Source organism: Diorhabda sublineata, chromosome 6 (genome assembly GCF_026230105.1).
Source record: "Diorhabda sublineata isolate icDioSubl1.1 chromosome 6, icDioSubl1.1, whole genome shotgun sequence".
Taxonomy (NCBI): domain Eukaryota; kingdom Metazoa; phylum Arthropoda; class Insecta; order Coleoptera; family Chrysomelidae; genus Diorhabda; species Diorhabda sublineata.
In genome coordinates, this window is record NC_079479.1 from 12,722,391 (window position 1) to 12,745,944 (window position 23,554).

At 33.3% G+C, this 23,554-nt stretch overlaps 1 protein-coding gene across 6 annotated transcripts in view; it reads right to left on the reverse strand.

The window, feature by feature from the left end:
- The window catches only part of LOC130445361 (hemicentin-1), a 151,315-nt gene that overhangs the window by 53,682 nt on the left and 74,079 nt on the right, over positions 1 to 23,554 (reverse strand). For all 6 annotated transcript variants that reach the window (XM_056780941.1, XM_056780942.1, XM_056780944.1 and 3 more), the window contains one exon: positions 8,542 to 8,940. In XM_056780941.1, the coding sequence (XP_056636919.1) occupies positions 8,542 to 8,940 (399 nt within the window). The remainder of the gene's footprint in view (positions 1 to 8,541; positions 8,941 to 23,554) is intronic.

Consider the following 23,554-nt stretch of genomic DNA (forward strand, 5'->3'; position numbering starts at 1 on the left):
CCCTTTTACTGAATCCGGTCGAACTCGTACCACACGAGCTCTGAAACGTCTCAAAACGTAGAAATAAGGGACGAAATATTTGTGAATAATACCCCTAGAATCACAGACTTTTTTGTTCTCGTTTTTCGTGCCAACTTCTATTTCTTGCTTTGAAATTCGTAAAAATCAGACTCGACTCCAGTGATGACTCGCTTGACAAAATCTTCCAGCCAATCCTCATAGCATTCGACCCTCTTTGTTTTCTGTTCTAGAGTCCAGAACTTTAGTCGTAATTTGTGATCGATGATTCGTTCAACATCTTCCTCAGAACTCGATGTTGATGGGAGTCCTGGGCGAGAATCTTTTTTCACTTTTTCTCTCCCTTCCCGAAACTTCTCTAATCATTCGTTCACGTTTGGTTCCTTCATAAAATTGTATCCGTAAACTTGTTCCAAACAGCTTATCAAGAAACTAACTAACTAAACTATGTTGATAAGCCGTTCCTCAATCAGAGAGAGCTCCATGTGTCGATGGCAGATGAAAAAGGGTAATTGAACGTTTATGGGATTGTCTACAGCAGCAACGAAACTTATGTAACGTATTTTCCAGACAAATTTTGTACTTCTAATGGTTTTTCTATATAGTTTCGTTTTATTTAGTCACAAACGTGATAATTTACTAGATATAAATTGAATAATTCCTTGGTTGATATAATGTTTGGATAACTTTGAAATTACCCCGTATAAACTTTGTTCTAGATTCCATTAGACGTTTATTCGTCGAAGTTAAGCCGTTGAAACGGATCTTACTTCTCGATACAACTATAACGGCCGATGTTATGCCTCGGAGGTAATTTCCAAGTTGAATTCCGATAAAAATGATCGTAGAGGAAATTTCAGATGCAGGTGTACAATTGCAATAAGATGTTATTCTTTTATTCTAACTCGCTCTATAAGAATTGTTTCATTTTATAAAAACACGTTTTCTCTTGTTTTGTTAACAAAAAAATTAACAGTGTCCATATGAATTTATTCTATTTCGTCAATTTCTAAAATACGAGGGCCGTTTGTTCAACCTCCGATCGCTCCGTGCATCGCTATTGTTGATAATCAGGCGTCAGTCGGCGTTGTGCTATAGCCACGTAAATATGTCCGCCATTATTGAGTCGTGTGTATGGGGAAAACTTTTGATGGTGTTGTGCATGAATGGTGTCGAAAGTTTAAAGATGGCCTGGTTCAACGAGTTGACAGAATGACGGAAAGTTTCAAGGTGTTTTGTACTTTGTTTGGTTAATGACTGGTTAGGCTACATTGGCGGCAATTTTTTTTGAAGAGGATATTGAAAAAATATCTGGTTCCAGCAGAATAAGGAAAAGGTCCAGCTAAATTACCAGAAATCACGTCGTTGGATTTTTTTCTATAGTCATCTCACAAGTGTGTACAACATATCTAAATGGTATTGTAGACGTCAATGAAGAGATAACCACAGAAATCCGTAAAAATTAAATATTATAGAGGATGTCTCATAAGTAAATTCGATTTTCGTATGTGAAAAGCAACCGTGGCGTCAAAATTGAAGTTGTTAAATTGAAGATTAAGATACAGCTAATGAGCGTTGATTTAAATATTTTATTAATGAAAAATTGAAGCTTGGATCATCCAATTGCGATCACTAAACTTCCTTGGACCTAGATTCGAGCGAAACATCAAATTAAAAAAAATGGAATTAGGATGTTAGGGGTTTCTGATTAGGGCTTTATGGAGATGAATTTTTGAGAGTCACCTTCGGATTATTATTTATTCAGATCTATGGCGAAATTACGTGGAAAAAATTTGAATCTAAAAGAGATATTGAAAATGCAGTGCGATATAATTTTTTGTATCCAAGTCCTGAGATTGGATTTATTAATATTATAGAGTACGATTGAATATCATTTCGTATCATTATTTAATATACAAAGGGAACAATAGAAATCGAAATTATTTATGACATACACTATATATCATAAGATTAACAATATATCGGATATTTATTTCAATGCATGTCGGAGGAATTAACATCAATTATATATTAAGTATTCATTTTCTTGCACTTAATAGAATTTATCAATCATCCTGTATATTCAATTTTGTTTTCAAAGCTCTTTTCATAATATCTTAAAATAAAAACATTCAACAATCTTATTTCACACTGTATTTAGTCAACTGATTGAATAATTCAAGGAAATATCAATATGGTAGGTTCGAAAAAAATATGGAACTTATTCGTGATAATTAATGATGGATTCAATTGATTTTGGAAAGGCCTATTGTAGTACCTATGAACGATAGCTTTGACATACGGTTAACAGTGTCTTTTTTGATATGTATTAATCGTTTTTCTCCTTTCCCTTAATCTCAAAACTAATCAGGTACCTCTTTTATCTCATTATCACACTCGAAAAAGTTTTGCCAATCAATCCTTTGGGCATAATCCGGGATATCCGTGGGTAGTAAATCCGATTAAAGTTTCGACATTACGTAAAATTACAAATTTCAAATGCCGTTGTTAGCGCAATGCGAATAAAGCTGTAGATGACCGGCATATTTCCGACGTAAATTTATTAAAACTTTTTCTACAACAAACCGGTAATTTCAAAGGAGACTCGAAAAAAGAGGGCTGCCGGTTAGTTGATTATATTCCTTTGACTTTTTTCACGACAGATAAAAGTTTGGTCTAACCGAAAGTTTCAACGGAATTGTGATCTGCTTCGACACCATAAAATATTTCCCTTGTAAAAGAAATCCCTGGAATTGATTCCGATTGAATCGGACTCTGAGGAAAGTTTTTCCAATATTACCGAACTAAGATATTCGAGATAGACACCGAAATTGTCTTAAATAAAAATAAATTAGAATCAACCTCTTCAAATACAAATATTGAGAACCGAATTCATTTTTTTATTTTTTTCGGAAATTGTTTTTCGTAAATATTTTGTAATACGATTAGATTAATGTTTTCTAATATTTCGAAATTATTTCCAATCAAATTTTAAAGAAAAATCAGGACGAATCACATAGTTAATTCAGAAGTGGAAACCGTTCACCAATTCACTTTTTGGTGGTCATTTAAAGATTGTTTGACAACCTGTCATTCACAAAGTAGGCATTGGGCTGTTTATCTTAAGATGGTTTCACGTTCGCGCTCGCACTGATGCGCTCGAATTGCAGGTTTGCGTTGAAAACTTTTTGTTTTTGACTTTGTCGCCGGGAGTTTGAATTGGCTGTTTCTATTTGGATCAACTGGAAAAATTATTTCTCGTGAATTATTCTATGATAGATAGAAGGAAAAACTTGTCTTTGTTTGATTTGTTATAATTTAAACATGTTTTAGATTCGGTAATTTCTGTTCTATCCTTGTTATTTTCGTACTTTTTTCTTTTACTGGAATTTCGTGTCACTAACATCTCTATTTAATAAAAGAGTATTTTCGAAGTGGTTGAAATAATCAGAAGGAAATCTCTTCGATTATTTATAATTTTCTTACTTTTTTATAACCAGCACTTTTTAGGAATCGTATTAAAACTTGCAATCCTATGAAAGTTGTTATGTTGCTCAGGTCGATGTTCTGAGTGATTTAATCAGACAAATTCTTGAATTCTGACTTTTCCGTTTTTGTTTCTTGCTTTCAAAGAAAATTTTTAAGACCAGAACATTAAGTTCCTTGATGAAACACTGCTAAAGTTGTTGTTGCATGGGGCCTATGTCTGAAGCAAAATCTGATAGAAAACGTGAAGCGCTTTCCCCAATCGCGTGGTTTCAACGTTGCACTTTATTCATCACTTTGTATTTCCATTTTCCAATTATACATAATGATAAAAACGAGGAAAAAAATTACAAATAATTGTATATACTTTTTCTCAAAGAATAAACTAGCTCAAGATATTGAATAAAGATGATTTTTTGTTTGTTTCGAGACAAGAAACTAATCTCCAGAGTCAGATGAATATATATGTTTGTTCCGTTATATCTATGGTGAAATGATGTTATTAAGATAAAATCAAGTTTGGTATTTGATTAAAAATTATATCAACCGAAAATCATCTTTCTCTTCCTTGTTATTCACGTCGTGTTTCTTGTTATTTTCGAATTTTCAACGAAATTTCATAATATTTGTTCCGCTGATTTTGTTTGTCTTGGAGTAAAAACATTCTCAAACTTTTATAATTTCATATTTATTCTAGCTACCATTTGCCATCTTTAATTCTTGAACTCAAATTGTTTTTGTGGGGTTCACGGTTTTTTTTCACCCCTCGTTCTTAGGGCACATAAATTCCTTTTTTTTCTCAAAAAACGTTCGTGCAATTTCTTATTTTTTATGATAACTCGCATTTCTCAAAATTATACTCCTAGGTACATTGGAAGTGGCTACCAGTCCGCCACAGTATACCAGACGATGAATTAGCAAACAGCCTTTCCAAAAAAAAAGAGATAAATAAATCAGACGGAGTCTTATTGAAGTAAAACTCCAGGCCTAAGACAATCAGAAGTCTGAGGAACATCTCGTCATGTCTAGAAACGATATTAAACTGGAGGGCAGTTTTCTGATAGGTCAAATAGACTTAGGTACCTGGGGGAATGGTGCTATTACCTCTTAAGTAGAAGCAGGTATAGGTGAAAAGCTCAAATAATCTTCGATGTTTGTTATTTATCTTAATTTATAAAGAAATATTTTTAAACCGCGAACTATAGACCAAGTACAGCATTGTTCAAAGCAAATGTCCTACTTTATCCTCATAAAAGTGATTTATGAAGTTTGCGTGACGTTATGGTCATTCGTTTCAATAAAGTAGAGATATTACCATTTGCAGTCCCGTCCATCCATATAACCTCGAATGTTCCAAGTGTCACATTTACTTTGAAAAAGTAACAGTTACTTCCATATAAAATACGTTTATTGGATTTATCAGAATATCTCTCGTTCATTCATTCATTGTTGGAATTTGAAAGTAAATTCGTCCAAGTATTACTCTTCGAAAGGATAAACGACACAAAAGAAACTACCACTTCGTTTATTTTTATTAGGATTGTCGTCGTTTAATTCAAACAAATAAGATTAAGAAAATTATAACAACACAAACAATATTCGATACCAAGAAGGGTGTATTTGTAAGGCAAGTCACCAGGAGTCACGCACACCTGGTGTTAAGGAAATAGGTGTAAAGCTATTTGTTAAAAATTAATGCGTGCTCAATATCAGATTACAAATTCTTGTTTTCTCCAATTACAACACGCTACACACAAAGAAAACGAAAACAAAACAATGGAAACTATGGAAAATTAAACTTGAATCACTAAATTTGTTGATTATCAGATATTTGTTTGCGGAAGTTTTAAATCGATTAATATTCATCGACGTATGAGAGAGTGATGCCAAGATAACAGTAATTGGAAGAGGTGTAGTATCCAGTTGGTTATAAGCTCAAGATTTTCTGAAGCAGTAGTATCGGGGATTTCGAGTTAGATACAAATTTTACGCGAACAGGAACGCTCATTATCCTTGGACACTGACGTGTACTGTGGGAATCTTTGAAGTTTCATCAAGAGCGAATGTTTCGGGCTATTCACTGAGGAAATGATTGTCCTTTACAAGTCTTCAGGATTACTGGTCAAGTAAAAGTGACAGTAACTAAGACAAGTCGTCCTGTGACTTCCATATCAAACGACCAACTGAAGGAGACAGTTGGGGATTGGCTTATTCGAAAATTTTTTGTTTGTTCGTCAAAATTTGCAATAATTTTCGGGCAGTATGATGATGAGTAGTAGCTCTTCAAATTTCAAGGATTTCCCAAGATTTTCACTTAATACAATACTTTGATCCCAAATATATTACAGACAATGAAGTATCTTGAGTTTTCTCGTTGTAAACATCGGTAAAATGACACTACTTTTAGCGTTCTCAAACTGTAACATTTCTTAATTTTAATAACAATTTTCTCCTAGTGTCAAACATTTTAAAAAACGTAAAATTGTACCACCAAGTGGAAGCATTTCGCAAATAGATTCCGGGCAACCGTGGAGGAAAAATGAGATATATAAATTAAATTATGACTTCGAAAATATCGGATTTTAACAATGTTTGAAAAATCGCAAATCTCGTAAAATAAATTGAAGTGTATAGTATACAACGTTTAAAGTAGGGCAGAGCTTTAAAATGAAATGGAATGAAAAGTTTTCCATCAATCTGTACCTTACAATCAAAATATTTCCGATTAGTGGCGACTAATCGTTGATTATATTCTTTTATTTAAAAAAAAATTGTAGGGAATCATTTTTTTTCTCATAGTTTTCTTCTAACTAAAGACTTTTCTCAGTACTTAATATAATTATTCGTCAATTGAATTATGATCGTTTTGCATCTCGTTAACATACCGGTTTCTTGAAGCGCTACACGTACCTTCAATGACAGATTAATACGCCGCCTCGAGGATGACTTCCAAGTTCTTTAGTAGATATGTAAAATTTGTTGCAATGTGATTTGAAATTTACTATTCAGATAGTGTGACTGTGATGATTAATAGCGCAATGCAAAGTCAGTTTTGTAGAACGATTTATTATGTTTTTACAAAACGGCGTTTGTACGTGATTTTACTCACTAATGATTTTCACAATTATATTTTTTAGCTACTATAATTTCCCATAAATTACAAGAAATAGATGGATATATTCGAAATTTTGATTTAAGGCTAGAACTAACAACTTTTCATCTGTTTGTTGTAAGCTTTTATAAATTCAAAATCTGCTTGAATAATTATGATGCACATCTTGCTCTTGTTTGATAATTTCAAACATCAAATCCGTGAAAATATGAAAAACTAAGGGAAAGCTCCGTTATTATGAAATTTGGATTTTCAGGAATCGACTAGCTCAGAATTAATTAAACATTTTTCAAACTACTCGGTGAACTGTTGGATTTTATTATTTTCTTGAAACTCAATAATTTGATGATTGGATCTAACGATGGAGGAAATTTGCCTACATCTCTTTCGAGTCTCCTATACACCCTTGGGGTTTCTTTACTTTAATAGAAGGTAACGGAAATCATTTGTCAGTTACCAGTCTCGAGTAGAGGTTTTTTTGTATTCTTGTGGATAAATTTTCATAGAAATTTTGTTTTTATCGTATTGCGGAGACGCACTTCAAGACTAGCGATCACTTATATTCTGTATATCACTTGTATATTTCATATTTATCAAAAATTTAGAACGGAGGTATGTGAGGTATGAAGTATTTGTAGATTTAAAAAAATGTCGAGAGCCTGATTTTCACATTTTGAGACAGTTTATGAGGACATTTCAGGAATAAACTGATTGATCAAGGAGGTACGTATAATTATCTTTTAGTGTGTTACCAAATAAAAGAGGAACGTGGTAAATGTCTGCTTCATCCGTTTTTATTTGCAAAATTGTTGTAAAATTCATAAATTTTTTTGAAAATTTGGTAGAAGCGCCAGCAAAACTCTTTCTTGTATTTTGGGATCGTTTAAACTGATTTAGAAAAATGTTTCCATACAATAATCACTCGAATGTGTTTCCAAATCAAAGAGGAACGTGGTAATTGTCTGCATCATCCATTTTTATTTGCAAAATTCTTGTGAGATTTATAATTTTTTTGAAAATTTGGTGGGAGCGCCAGCAAAACTCTTTCTTGTATTTTGGGATCGTTTAAACTGATTTAGAAAAATGTTTTCGTACAATAATCACTTGGATGTGTTTCCAAATCAAAGAGGAACGTGGTAATTGTCTGCTTCATCCGTTTTTATTTGCAAAATTCTTGTAAGATTCATAATTTTTTTTTGAAAATTTGGTGGGAGCGCCAGCAAAACTCTTGTGTTTTGGGTTCGTTAAAACTGATTTAGAAAAATATTCCCATACAATAATCACTCGGATGTGTTTCCAAATCAAAGAGGAACGTGGTAATTGTCTGCTTCATCCATTTTTATTTGCAAAAACAATTGTAGAGACTGAGCTAATCAAATTAGACGTTGAGTTAGTCCGTTTCCCATTAGAATTTTATCAGGACCATAAAAATTGTATACCTATTTTCAATTATATAAAATTCATTTCCAATATCCCGAAAAGCTCCCTCATTATATTTTAGAAATAAAAACAAAAAACCATCATCGTTATTTTGAAGCTTATCTTCATTAGCACGTTTCCGGATAAGATGGCGAACAAGGCAGAGCTTTACGACAGGACAGTAATGAAATAAAGGAACGGGACAACAATATAGAGACGGCACACAGGGAAACCGGATTATCAACGACTCAGTAGATTATAATTAAAATATGTATTTGTGCATATGAATGCGTTCCGGTAGAATGAACGTTATGGTGAGGTGGATTTTATGGGGAAGCGTCTCGTCCATTATGTATGCGTTCGTGATTATTACGATTCCATCTTGTTTTTGACAGATAATTAATTTATCTAACAAAGCGGATTACTATAATTGAAATCATTCTAAATAAAGAACGGAATTTAGATTAAAAAAAAAATATTTTAATATTAATTAGCTACGTATTTACCTAAGATAGTTAATTGTATAGGTCTCCCTTGTACGACGAAGCCGAACGCGTCTTCCGCTTCACACTGCCATCTACCGTCATCTTCTAACCTCACATTATCTATTAACAAATTCCCGTTAACGTCCACCAAAAACCTATGACCTATCACCCTTTTGTTGTTAGTATTATCTTTAAGTATCGTTTGTACTATTTGTCCATCTTTCAACCAAATACTTGTGCTGAAATTTATATTTACCGCACAATTTAACACAAGTTGATCACCTTGTTTCGAATAGATTTGCTTATATTCCGTTTCCTCGATGTCATGGCTTAGATTCGTTCGAATGTCAGCTCGAATAGATCGTCTGTGAGCACTCGAAGTGTGAGGATGTCGAGTGTGAGTTTGAGGATATACATAACCTGAAAATAAAACAAAAATATTTAATAAAACTTGAAAATTAAAACGATTTTTTCATTAGTTAATTGATTTAAATCTATATAAGTCTCAAAAAATCGATCGATACTAGAAATATTCTAAATTATGCACATCCTATTTATTTTGGTTTAGAATCCTTGCTGATGAGATGACCTGATGTAGCCTAAAGTATTTGGTCTCGTTTATTTTTAGATAACACAGTCACTATCCATTTCTGAGAACTTCGTATTTGAGAAGGACCTTTTAAGGTGTATTAAAAAATTTTTTAGCAAGAACTCAAGGCAATTTGTCAAATAGTTCATCTACCTTGAGGTCCTCCAAATTTTACAGTCGCATGTTGAATGAAATGTAAAGAAACATCCAGAACAAACATTTTGTGTGACATTTTACTCAAATTTAAATGACGGAGTTTTGAATTTGGCTCTTTCTGATATTTTATGATGACTAATAAATAAATATATAGAAGAAAATAAGGAAGATGGAAACTTTGGTAAATCATACGATGTTTTCGATCTGCACCGTTTCAAGGAGATTAAAAGAACGAGCTTGGTTCCTGCAGCGCACTTCTATATAAATCAATATTTTCTCGAGAAATTGAAACATAAACTAATTTCTGTAATATAATTTGAATTGAGAAATTCCAGATAATTTTCTATAAAGTTTCGTTTCAATATTGTATATATAGATAGAGTCAAGTAATGATGTATATGTTTATGTTATATCCAGAGAGTTTGTTTTAATTAAATTACCAAAAGAAAGTTTGAGTGAATGTATATTTAAAATAACAAGCTTGTTTGAAACTTCAAATTCATTCTGCGGTTAAAAAATCGAATGATACGCAGTACAAAGAATAAAATTCGTGCCTGTTCCATTTTCTCGATCTATCTGATACTAATCGATATTTCATTGTTGTCACGTTAAAAATTGATAAAGAATGAAAATCCTCGAAATACCGCAATGAGACAACTTCTAGTTCATATATCATTACAGATAAAATCTTCATTATATGCAGGACCGTGCTGCTGTGTCTCACGATCGAAGGAAACAAGTAAAACGATTTTCTAATCTCAATAATATACGAATGACTTTGAGGTCGATGCACATTTTTCTGCACAGTTTCTTTATTTACAAAAAATATATTTCAAATGATAACTTGGTATGGAATCTTCGCTTTATTATAGCCCAGTCAATAAAAACCAAAAATACTCAAGTTCGGGAAAAATTAGGTCCCCAAAAATCCCCCTAGAGCTTACGTAATAACTTCCTTGAAAACATTTGTAATTTTTAATTAATTTCGAAAAATAAAATCAAAATAATGACCAACAAATCGATTTACGACAATCTAGAAAAAGCGTAATATCTATGATTTACAACCTGGCTACAACAACATAATTCCTTTACCAAAATTCGACTACCACCAACATCTGAGGCTTACCACCAACATTTACTCAGTAGTCTTTCAAAAAGTTTAATGAAAACAAAAAAAAAATAGAAAAATATACATTTTATTTAATAAATAACGTATTTACGAGCTTGGTCTAATTTTGAAATTATTAATGCACTGATGGATATCGGTTCTGCAGTATTCGCATCCGGTCAATCTTACGTGGTATTTTCGAGAGTTACTACAAGTCTGAGCGGGCTAAATCTTCAATTTGTGAATACATTTACCGTTCAGATTTGTCAAAAATTGTAACATCATTGTAACTTCAAAGCCTCTAGAAAAAGAGAATGGGCTTTGAAAAAAACTGTAGCTGTAGCTCAAGACGTAGTACCGGAAAAGAAAAAGAGGAAGACTACATAAAAAAATAAAAAAGCTCATAAAAGTCCACTTTAAGTGGACTTTAAGAAAATTCTTTATTGGTATTTAAGAAGTAGAAGGTACTAAAAAGGAAAAAAAGAGGTGTGAAGTATGAGTATTTCTGTCATTCATTTTTTGTTTTCAGATCATCTTCTTTTTTGAAAACGCCTAATTTAATAAAAAAAATTTTTGTTTTTTGAAATCATAACTTCCACATATCTGGCTGTTGCTGGACTTGGCTTATACTTATACTTCTGTAATTTTCAAATTTGAAACAAATTAACAATTCCAATATTCGCTGGAATAAATAATAACATCGGACGTTCAAATTTCGCGCTTTGAGGCATTTTGAAATGTTAGTAAAACATATGAATAATTTAATAACAAAATTGCGCGTTGTATTCATTAAAATCAATTTTAATCAAGTACGTGTACGCTCCAATTCACAATAAAAACGAATTATTGATTTATATAGTTGAATACGGGGGTTTTTTCAAAAATTGTTGAGGTTGGAAGCTTATTAAACAATCTCGCTATTATCTTCGGATGTGATAACATTAAAACGAAACATGTTCGTACTTTAAACAGTTGTGTTCAACAATGTGAAAGACGTAACAGAACTTTTTAAAAACGGGCTCTGTTGCCGACGCACCGGGTAACAACTGACGACAATATGGAAACTGCAATTCCAGCTTTAGTTGAGCTGAACTACTATAAGAAGAAATATTCGAAGATGATTTCGTGCGACCAGAATCCTCATTAGAGAAAATCTATATACCTTTCCTGTTTTCTTCGTTTTCCGTATCCGGTTTTTTTAGTGACATGTATGACAACAATTTCCACAACAGTTTATTTTGCGAACTTAAGACTGTCTAACCGATACATCAAGACTCTAATGTTTTATACAGTTATTTTCATTTTTATAGTATTATTTCTAAATTATTATTTTTTGTTGACGTTTTATTTCTACTTTATAACTACGAGTCATGATCAAAAGTTGCATGTTTCGTAGTAGGTAATTTATTATATTTGGAAAATTATTAATTTGAGATGTCCTAAATTCCAAGCGACGTGTATGTCGTGCTGTGTAATGTACGCGTAGATTTATAATGTATCGTCCATTGACAAGGTCTCGGTAATAATGGAAGACTAGTTTGTAATTAATAATGGTGTCAATTGGATGTTCTATATTTTAGTAGATGGTCGTTCCATTGATTTATGAAACAACCACAACGACAAAATTATGTGCAGCATAACTATATAAATAACAATTATGGCAAAAAATTTGTATTCGATCCTGTCAAACAGAACTAGAAAAATATGAATAACAGTAAAAAGTGAAAAATATGGTAAAGGAAATTTCGGCAATAAATTTGGGTGCAAGGAAACTAAAAAATGTTCAATCTTCAACTAATCTAAACACTAGATAATAATGAAAAAAATAAAGAAATTAATAAATATATAGAGGCTTTAGTTCTGAGGTTCCGAAAAAGTAGCACAATATTAAAAATTCGATGATATTTTACAAAATTATATACATAAATTAAACTACGCCGTGCGTTCCGAATATCTAGAAACAGCGTACCTTCACCGGAAAAAAATGAAATTTTCTTCGAATCAAAACGTCTCGCTTGGGTTCGTGTTCCAGATATATGGGAAATAATTAATTGGGACATTAAGGAAGTTATACAAGAAGAGGGACTCGGTATTCCCAAAAGAAGACGACTTGGTACTCCCGGAGATTATTGTTTTATCGAGGAAGTTGTTATTAGGACACAAGGCAAGAATAAAGACAAATCCAGCTTTTATTATTTTATATTTCCTATCAATATTTGATGGATGCCTTATCTAACATTAGCTCAATGACATCTGAATCTTCGATCAATTCTTTTATTTGAAACATCCATGTTCTTTTCATTGGAATACTAGTTTTTTGAAATGTAACTAAATTACGGTTTTCATTCGATAACTATTTCCAAGTAACTCAATCTCAAAGTTTTTATTACCAAAAGTCATTGGTATTCTCAACGTACGTATAACCAAAACAGTGACCTAGCCCCGTACTAAAACGTTACCGGAGTTTTAATCAGGAAATCAGCATAATTGCCAACGTAGCAGGAAATAAAGTTTTAATCATATTACAAAAACCGCACAATCATTTGTTGACAAATCGGTGTGCTCGTGCAGTAACTTTGTTGATTCGTTTCTTCGGATTATTGCGTAATTGCAGATTTTCGATTTTAGTTGAACAATAAATTTCCATTTACATAGAAACTTTTTCTTTTAAACATATATACTTTCTAAGTTTCCATTATCATTTTACACCACTCCACATCCATTCATTTATGAAAATTAAATTGATTATACCATTTCTAATGATTCTTAAGTATTCATTAATCAAATTTGTATGTTATTTCGACAGCTAGTCTTAAGATATCGAGATAAAACGCGATTTTATATGTCAAAGGAAAAATTGAAATTGCTTCTAAGTAAAAATCTCATTATTAAATTAATTTTTCGAAAGGAAGCGTTTCGTCTCATCAAACAATTATCATCAAAAATAAAAATCACAAGAAAGTTTTCCAGTTTATCAGTTTATTTATTTATTTTTTTCAATGTCGAATCTAATTTTTGCTCCAAGTAAAAATGATGAGCTGTTGAAAAAAGTAATTCATGTATCATGTTTTCCTTTCTATTTTGTGTCAGTATTTTAACGATTCGTGTAATCAATATAAAATTATTGGTTATTTTCTTAGATTCATCACCATTGAATACTTTATCTTGATCAAGATGTAAATATGTTAAATCTAGTTGGAAATTTATAAGTACGAGAAAAGGATGTTCCTTTTTCGGAAATAGGAAGAATATCCTAGGGAAAATTACAGTGTGTCTTACAACATATTCACAAATACTATATACAAAGGAATTAATTTCAATTCAAACTAATATTCGAAATGACCATAAGATTTGAAAATTTTATCTTATCAACTCAACAATTAAAGATATCATCGAGAAAGTTCACTTAATGAAACTGGATGTTCATCGAAGTGAAATTAGAGAGATAAAAGAACGAATTTACCTTATATTAGCTAGAGAATTATGTATACGAAAGATATCTACCCTTACACTAACTTTGGACCAAATACGCATTGGAATGGAGGAAAAATAAACGAATCTACTACTGAGAAACTACAATCAGAAGAACCAACACCTCCAGAAACTCCTATCTGTGTCAGAAGAGGATACATCTACGCCCATCCACAATTTTGTAGACTGCTGGGTTCTATAGAATCATGGGACTACTCGAATTTAATCCAGTGAGACTGAAAGAGCTACTAGTTTCAGCGATTGTTTCTGAAAACCGATTAGAGCAGCTAAAATCGTGGTTCAAACAGATCATATTCTGAATGGACTCATTCAGAAACTCAAAGTGGAAAATATGCAGTTTCCGTGGAATTGAAAAAGACACATCCACCCACAATCTTGTTGAATGCTGGGTTCTATAGAATCATTTGGCTATTCGAATTTAATCCAGTTAGAATTAGAGAGATTGTTTCTGAAAACCGATTAGAGCAGATTAAATTGTGGTTCAAATAGATCATAGTCTGAATTGACTCATTCAGAAACTCAAAGTGGAAAACGTGCAGTTTCCGTGAAATTGAAGAAGACACATCCACCTACAATCTTGTTGAATGCTGGGTTCTATATAATCATTTGGCTATTCGAATTTAATCCAGTTAGAATTAAAGAGATTGTTTCTGAAAACCGATTAGAGCAGCTTAAATTGGGGTTCAAACAGATCATAGTCTGAATGGACTCATCCTGAAACTCAAAAACGTACTGTTTCCGTGGAATTGAAGAAGACACATCCACCCACAATCTTATTGAATGCTGTATTCTATAGAATCATGGGGCTATTCGAATTGAATCCAGTTAGAATTAAAGAGATTGTTTCTGAAAACCGATTAGAGCAGATTAAATTGTGGTTCAAACAGATCATAGTCTGAATTGACTCATTCAGAAACTCAAAGTGGAAAACGTGCAGTTTCCGTGAAATTGAAGAAGACACATCCACCCACAATCTTGTTGAATGCTGGGTTCTATAGAATCATTTGGCTATTCGAATTTAATCCAGTAAGAATTAAAGAGATTGTTTCTGAAAACCGATTAGAGCAGCTTAAATTGGGGTTCAAACAGATCATAGTCTGAATGGACTCATCCTGAAACTCAAAAACGTACTGTTTCCGTGGAATTGAAGAAGACACATCCACCCACAATCTTATTGAATGCTGTATTCTATAGAATCATGGGGCTATTCGAATTTAATCCAGTTAAATTAAATAGATTGTTTCTGAAAATCGATTAGAGCAGCTTAAATTGTGGTTGAAACAGATCATAGTCTGAATTGACTCATTCAGAAACTCAAAGTGGAAAACGTGCAGTTTCCGTGAAATTGAAGAAGACACATCCACCCACAATCTTGTTGAATGCTGGGTTCTATAGAATCATTTGGCTATTCGAATTTAATCCAGTAAGAATTAAAGAGATTGTTTCTGAAAACCGATTAGAGCAGCTTAAATTGGGGTTCACACAGATCATAGTCTGAATGGACTCATCCTGAAACTCAAAAACGTGCTGTTTCCGTGGAATTGAAGAAGACACATCCACCCACAATCTTATTGAATGCTGTATTCTATAGAATCATGGGGCTGTTCGAATTGAATCCAGTTAAATTAAATAGATTGTTTCTGAAAACCGATTAGAGCAGATTAAATTGTGGTTCAAACAGATCATAGTCTGAATGGACTCATCCTGAAACTCAAAGTGGAAAACGTGCTGTTTCCGTGGAATTGAAGAAGACACATCCACCCACAATCTTGTTAAATGCTGGATTCTATAGGATCATGGGACTATTCGAATTGAATCCAGTTAGAATTAGAGAGATTGTTTCTGAAAACCGATTAGAGCAGATTAAATTGTGGTTCAAACAGATCATAGTCTGAATTGACTCATTCAGAAACTCAAAGTGGAAAATATGCAGTTTCCGTGGAATTGAAAAAGACACATCCACCCACAATCTTGTTGAATGCTGGGTTCTATAGAATCATTTGGCTATTCGAATTTAATCCAGTTAGAATTAGAGAGATTGTTTCTGAAAACCGATTAGAGCAGATTAAATTGTGGTTCAAATAGATCATAGTCTGAATTGACTCATTCAGAAACTCAAAGTGGAAAACGTGCAGTTTCCGTGAAATTGAAGAAGACACATCCACCTACAATCTTGTTGAATGCTGGGTTCTATATAATCATTTGGCTATTCGAATTTAATCCAGTTAGAATTAAAGAGATTGTTTCTGAAAACCGATTAGAGCAGCTTAAATTGGGGTTCAAACAGATCATAGTCTGAATGGACTCATCCTGAAACTCAAAAACGTACTGTTTCCGTGGAATTGAAGAAGACACATCCACCCACAATCTTATTGAATGCTGTATTCTATAGAATCATGGGGCTATTCGAATTGAATCCAGTTAGAATTAAAGAGATTGTTTCTGAAAACCGATTAGAGCAGATTAAATTGTGGTTCAAACAGATCATAGTCTGAATTGACTCATTCAGAAACTCAAAGTGGAAAACGTGCAGTTTCCGTGAAATTGAAGAAGACACATCCACCCACAATCTTGTTGAATGCTGGGTTCTATAGAATCATTTGGCTATTCGAATTTAATCCAGTAAGAATTAAAGAGATTGTTTCTGAAAACCGATTAGAGCAGCTTAAATTGGGGTTCAAACAGATCATAGTCTGAATGGACTCATCCTGAAACTCAAAAACGTACTGTTTCCGTGGAATTGAAGAAGACACATCCACCCACAATCTTATTGAATGCTGTATTCTATAGAATCATGGGGCTATTCGAATTTAATCCAGTTAAATTAAATAGATTGTTTCTGAAAATCGATTAGAGCAGCTTAAATTGTGGTTGAAACAGATCATAGTCTGAATTGACTCATTCAGAAACTCAAAGTGGAAAACGTGCAGTTTCCGTGAAATTGAAGAAGACACATCCACCCACAATCTTGTTGAATGCTGGGTTCTATAGAATCATTTGGCTATTCGAATTTAATCCAGTAAGAATTAAAGAGATTGTTTCTGAAAACCGATTAGAGCAGCTTAAATTGGGGTTCACACAGATCATAGTCTGAATGGACTCATCCTGAAACTCAAAAACGTGCTGTTTCCGTGGAATTGAAGAAGACACATCCACCCACAATCTTATTGAATGCTGTATTCTATAGAATCATGGGGCTGTTCGAATTGAATCCAGTTAAATTAAATAGATTGTTTCTGAAAACCGATTAGAGCAGATTAAATTGTGGTTCAAACAGATCATAGTCTGAATGGACTCATCCTGAAACTCAAAGTGGAAAACGTGCTGTTTCCGTGGAATTGAAGAAGACACATCCACCCACAATCTTGTTAAATGCTGGATTCTATAGGATCATGGGACTATTCGAATTGAATCCAGTTAGAATTAGAGAGATTGTTTCTGAAAACCGATTAGAGCAGATTAAATTGTGGTTCAAACAGATCATAGTCTGAATTGACTCATTCAGAAACTCAAAGTGGAAAACGTGCAGTTTCCGTGAAATTGAAGAAGACACATCCACCCACAATCTTGTTGAATGCTGGGTTCTATAGAATCATTTGGCTATTCGAATTTAATCCAGTAAGAATTAAAGAGATTGTTTCTGAAAACCGATTAGAGCAGCTTAAATTGGGGTTCAAACAGATCATAGTCTGAATGGACTCATCCTGAAACTCAAAAACGTGCTGTTTCCGTGGAATTGAAGAAGACACATCCACCCACAATCTTATTGAATGCTGTATTCTATAGAATCATGGGGCTGTTCGAATTGAATCCAGTTAAATTAAATAGATTGTTTCTGAAAACCGATTAGAGCAGATTAAATTGTGGTTCAAACAGATCATAGTCTGAATGGACTCATCCTGAAACTCAAAGTGGAAAACGTGCTGTTTCCGTGGAATTGAAGAAGACACATCCACCCACAATCTTGTTGAATGCTGGATTCTATAGAATCATGGGGCTGTTCGAATTGAATCCAGTTAAATTAAATAGATTGTTTCTGAAAACCGATTAGAGCAGATTAAATTGGGGTTCAAACAGATCATAGTCTGAATGGACTCATCCTGAAACTCAAAGTGGAAAACGTGCTGTTTCCGTGGAATTGAAGAAGACACATCCACCCACAATCTTATTGAATGCTGTATTCTATAGAATCATGGGGCTGTTCGAATTGAATCCAGTTAAATTAAATAGATTGTTTCTGAAAACCGATTAGAGCAGATTAAATTGTGGTTCAAACAGATCATAGTCTGAATTGACTCATCCTGAAACTCAAAGTGGAAAACGTGCTGTTTCCGTGGAATTGAAGAAGACACATCCACCCACAATCTTGTTGAATGCTGGATTCTATAGGATCATGGGACTATTCGAATTGAATCCAGTTAGAATTAGAGAGATTGTTTTTGAAAACCGATTAGAGCAGATTAAATTGTGGTTCAAACAGATCATAGTCTGAATGGACTCATCCTGAAACTCAAAGTGGAAAACGTGCTGTTTCCGTGGAATTGAAGAAAGACACATCCACCCACAATCTTATTGAATGCTGTATTCTATAGAATCATGGGGCTATTCGAATTTAATCCAGTTAAATTAAATAGATTGTTTCTGAAAATCGATTAGAGCAGCTTAAATTGGGGTTCAAACAGATCATAGTCTGAATGGACTCATCCTGAAACTCAAAGTGGAAAACGTGCTGTTTCCGTGGAATTGAAGAAGACACATCCACCCACAATCTTATTGAATGCTGTATTCTATAGAATCATGGGGCTGTTCGAATTGAATCCAGTTAAATTAAATAGATTGTTTCTGAAAACCGATTAGAGCAGATTAAATTGGGGTTCAAACAGATCATAGTCTGAATGGACTCATCCTGAAACTCAAAGTGGAAAACGTGCTGTTTCCGTGGAATTGAAGAAGACACATCCACCCACAATCTTATTGAATGCTGTATTCTATAGAATCATGGGGCTGTTCGAATTGAATCCAGTTAAATTAAATAGATTGTTTCTGAAAACCGAATAGAGCAGATTAAATTGTGGTTCAAACAGATCATAGTCTGAATTGACTCATCCTGAAACTCAAAGTGGAAAACGTGCTGTTTCCGTGGAATTGAAGAAGACACATCCACCCACAATCTTGTTGAATGCTGGATTCTATAGGATCATGGGACTATTCGAATTGAATCCAGTTAGAATTAGAGAGATTGTTTCTGAAAACCGATTAGAGCAGCTTAAATTGGGGTTCAAACAGATCATAGTCTGAATGGACTCATCCTGAAACTCAAAAACGTGCTGTTTCCGTGGAATTGAAGAAGACACATCCACCCACAATCTTATTGAATGCTGTATTCTATAGAATCATGGGGCTATTCGAATTGAATCCAGTTAGAATTAAAGAGATTGTTTCTGAAAACCGATTAGAGCCGATTAAATTGTGGTTCAAACAGATCATAGTCTGAATTGACTCATTCAGAAACTCAAAGTGGAAAACGTGCAGTTTCCGTGAAATTGAAGAAGACACATCCACCCACAATCTTGTTGAATGCTGGGTTCTATAGAATCATTTGGCTATTCGAATTTAATCCAGTAAGAATTAAGGAGATTGTTTCTGAAAACCGATTAGAGCAGCTTAAATTGGGGTTCAAACAGATCATAGTCTGAATGGACTCATCCTGAAACTCAAAGTGGAAAACGTGCTGTTTCCGTGGAATTGAAGAAGACACATCCACCCACAATCTTATTGAATGCTGTATTCTATAGAATCATGGGGCTGTTCGAATTGAATCCAGTTAAATTAAATAGATTGTTTCTGAAAACCGATTAGAGCAGATTAAATTGTGGTTCAAACAGATCATAGTCTGAATGGACTCATCCTGAAACTCAAAGTGGAAAACGTGCTGTTTCCGTGGAATTGAAGAAGACACATCCACCCACAATCTTGTTGAATGCTGGATTCTATAGGATCATGGGACTATTCGAATTGAATCCAGTTAGAATTAGAGAGATTGTTTCTGAAAACCGATTAGAGCAGATTAAATTGTGGTTCAAACAGATCATAGTCTGAATTGACTCATTCAGAAACTCAAAGTGGAAAACGTGCAGTTTCCGTGAAATTGAAGAAGACACATCCACCCACAATCTTGTTGAATGCTGGATTATATAGAATCATGGGGCTATTCGAATTGAATCCAGTTAGAATTAGAGAGATTGTTTCTGAAAACCGATTAGAGCAGATTAAATTGTGGTTCAAACAGATCATAGTCTGAATGGACTCATCCTGAAACTCAAAGTGGAAAACGTGCTGTTTCCGTGGAATTGAAGAAAGACACATCCACCCACAATCTTGTTGAATGCTGGATTCTATAGGATCATGGGACTATTCGAATTGAATCCAGTTAGAATTAGAGAGATTGTTTCTGAAAACCGATTAGAGCAGATTAAATTGTGGTTCAAACAGATCATAGTCTGAATTGACTCATTCAGAAACTCAAAGTGGAAAACGTGCAGTTTCCGTGAAATTGAAGAAGACACATCCACCCACAATCTTGTTGAATGCTGGATTATATAGAATCATGGGGCTATTCGAATTGAATCCAGTTAGAATTAGAGAGATTGTTTCTGAAAACCGATTAGAGCAGATTAAATTGTGGTTCAAACAGATCATAGTCTGAATGGACTCATCCTGAAACTCAAAGTGGAAAACGTGCTGTTTCCGTGGAATTGAAGAAAGACACATCCACCCACAATCTTGTTGAATGCTGGATTCTATAGAATCATGGGGCTATTCGAATTTAATCCAGTTAAATTAAATAGATTGTTTCTGAAAATCGATTAGAGCAGCTTAAATTGGGGTTCAAACAGATCATAGTCTGAATGGACTCATCCTGAAACTCAAAGTGGAAAACGTGCTGTTTCCGTGGAATTGAAGAAGACACATCCACCCACAATCTTATTGAATGCTGTATTCTATAGAATCATGGGGCTGTTCGAATTGAATCCAGTTAAATTAAATAGATTGTTTCTGAAAACCGATTAGAGCAGATTAAATTGTGGTTGAAACAGATCATAGTTCGAATGAACTCATGTTCAATCTTATGGTTCGAGGGTCTTGCTCGAATTTTTCCACTTTTTCACTAAATCTCATGATTTTCTACCCTTCTAAATGTAAGATACGTTTTTTAATTATTAGAAAATATCAGCAAGTTTTAATCTATTCTATTGTCTTATTGGTAGCAATTTTCTTCTAATATTTTTATTTGATTAGTTCCTGTGTATCTTATTAGAATTCTCGTCATAGTTTTATTATATATAAATGTATCTATTCACAACAATCTGTATTGGTACAACGTTTTTGTCTGAAAATCCTTTTTAGTTCCTTTTTCTTATTCCGGATATAAACATCTGCGACTCGGGTCTCGCGTCTTCCATTTGGGATAAACGTATTTTGCAGCCATCTCAAAGTTTACTCGGCAAGAAATCGGCGGTCTTGAGGAGTCGTATATTAACCCTAATAAAATAGTGATTTAATACTAAACTGCTCTTTAATATAACATCACCCGTAAAGGCCTAATTATACTCAAAGTAGGTGACGGTCTACAGAACCCGATTTGATGAATATTTCTTGCGGTTGAGGAACATTTGCTAAACTACTAAAGTTGCTAGTTTGGAAAATATATATGAAGTTTTGGGATATTTCTGGCCAAGTTTCCTCTATTTAGAGACGATCATGTTAAGTTATAGAAAGTTTCAGTTCAGTTTTGGTGATTTGCTGAATTAAATTCTGAAAATTATATATTTGATTCCTTATTAATTTTATTCTAATTTTAGATAAAAAATAATAATTTTTGCTCGCTTTTTAGTTTACGTGATACACAATGTAATAATTTTTGTCTATTTGGCTTCTTTCGTTTTTAAGGACAATCCAATTCTTCGGATCGTTTTCACGATAAATTTCCTGCCGATAAGGCGCTGGACAGAACGTACTACATTTTCTTTCAAAATTTTTTATAGCTTCCTTTTTTTAAAATCCCTTTGAGTTTCACCAGGTTTCTAGTTTCCCTTTTTCCAAAACATTCCCAAACCATCACTGAATCTAGAGTAAACAATGAAAAAAACCTTAATTGAGTACATAGAGTCAGATGAAAATATACAAAAAGTGCTGCTTAAAAAAAGGAAACTAAACAAAAAGAATTATAGATATGATTGAAAAGAAACCGTTAAGAATAAGGGAGGAAATAAACTTGAGAAAAAGAACGAGAAATTCAGGATGAGGTGGATTTGAGAATGAAAAAAAAGTTGAAGATTTAACCAAGAAAAGGTCCTAATTAAAGAGAGAGAAGAAGAAATGACAAAGTCTTCATAATGCTTTGACATCTTTTATATTTCTGTCATTTTATATTTAAATCGTGTATTAACCTCACTTATAGTATTTAAGTAATTATGCGATACAAATCTTCAGCTAACTAATAACAAAACAAATTTATTTCAGTTTAAATTTATTTATTCATTATATTGTAAACTATAGTATAAATTTAGTAATATTCATATCTTTCCACTGGTGTAGAGCTGCATAGCTATAGCACAAAATTTGTAGGAACGTTCTGCTGACTAAAAATATAATAAATTATTTTTAAATCCATGAAACTACGCAGTTAATACAAAACATCAATTATTAGTTGACAATGCCAATCGATCTTTTTACCTTCAATAAATGTACTTAATTTTTGGTGTATTTTAGTTTATGAAAAACTAATTTCGGTCTAAAAACATCGTCTGACAACTCTAATACGAGAATAGTCCAGGAAGTACCTGGTTCGACCTAGAGATGGTGGTGGTTGTTTGGGTGTTTCAAATTTGAAGACGCTACGTTTAGTATTTGTTAATAAGCTGATTCGAACCAATATAAAAACTGAACTAGATTTTACTCTGAGGGAGATTGACCGAATGAGGTTAAGAGTCGAGAAATTTTGAAGAAAATCGTATATTAAGTGCTAATTTGGACATGAGGAAGCTGTGCTTTGCCACGTTTACTTACAATGGATTAGAAACAGCGCTGTGAACATGTTTCCATCAAGTGTTCATAACCATTGATAAGACGTATATGCAATCAGACAAACTTAATATTTAATAATCGTTGGAATTAATTTCCCATTGCTTAAAATGTTTACAAAGTCCACCACCGGCTAATTTGAGATTGAGGAAGTCGTTTTGCCATATCTCTCATTATTGAGCAGTCTTGCTTTGCAGGGCTATCAATTTCGTTCCACTGTCTGTTATTCAACATTTTCTAATCGTTCTGAATATTCCATATAACAATTCTCTATTATAAATATAAGTTAAAAAGAATTTGATTGTTGTAACCATTTCTTAATTCGTAAGCCACCAACTCCGTTTTACATCTAATAGAAGAAGCAAATTTAGAAACTCCAGACTGAAATTTTGTTTAAAACTAACTGTAATTTTCAAAATTTGATATTTCAATCCTTTGGGGCTTTGGAGTTTGAGACGACGATGCGTAAAATGTATGAAGATCAAGTACTTACTCACCAGCAACAACAATTTCAAATCCATTGAAAATATGTTATAGAATGTTAATATAATGGGTTCGGACGTCATAGACATCGCACTTAACAGTAATTTTTGACATCTCAAATC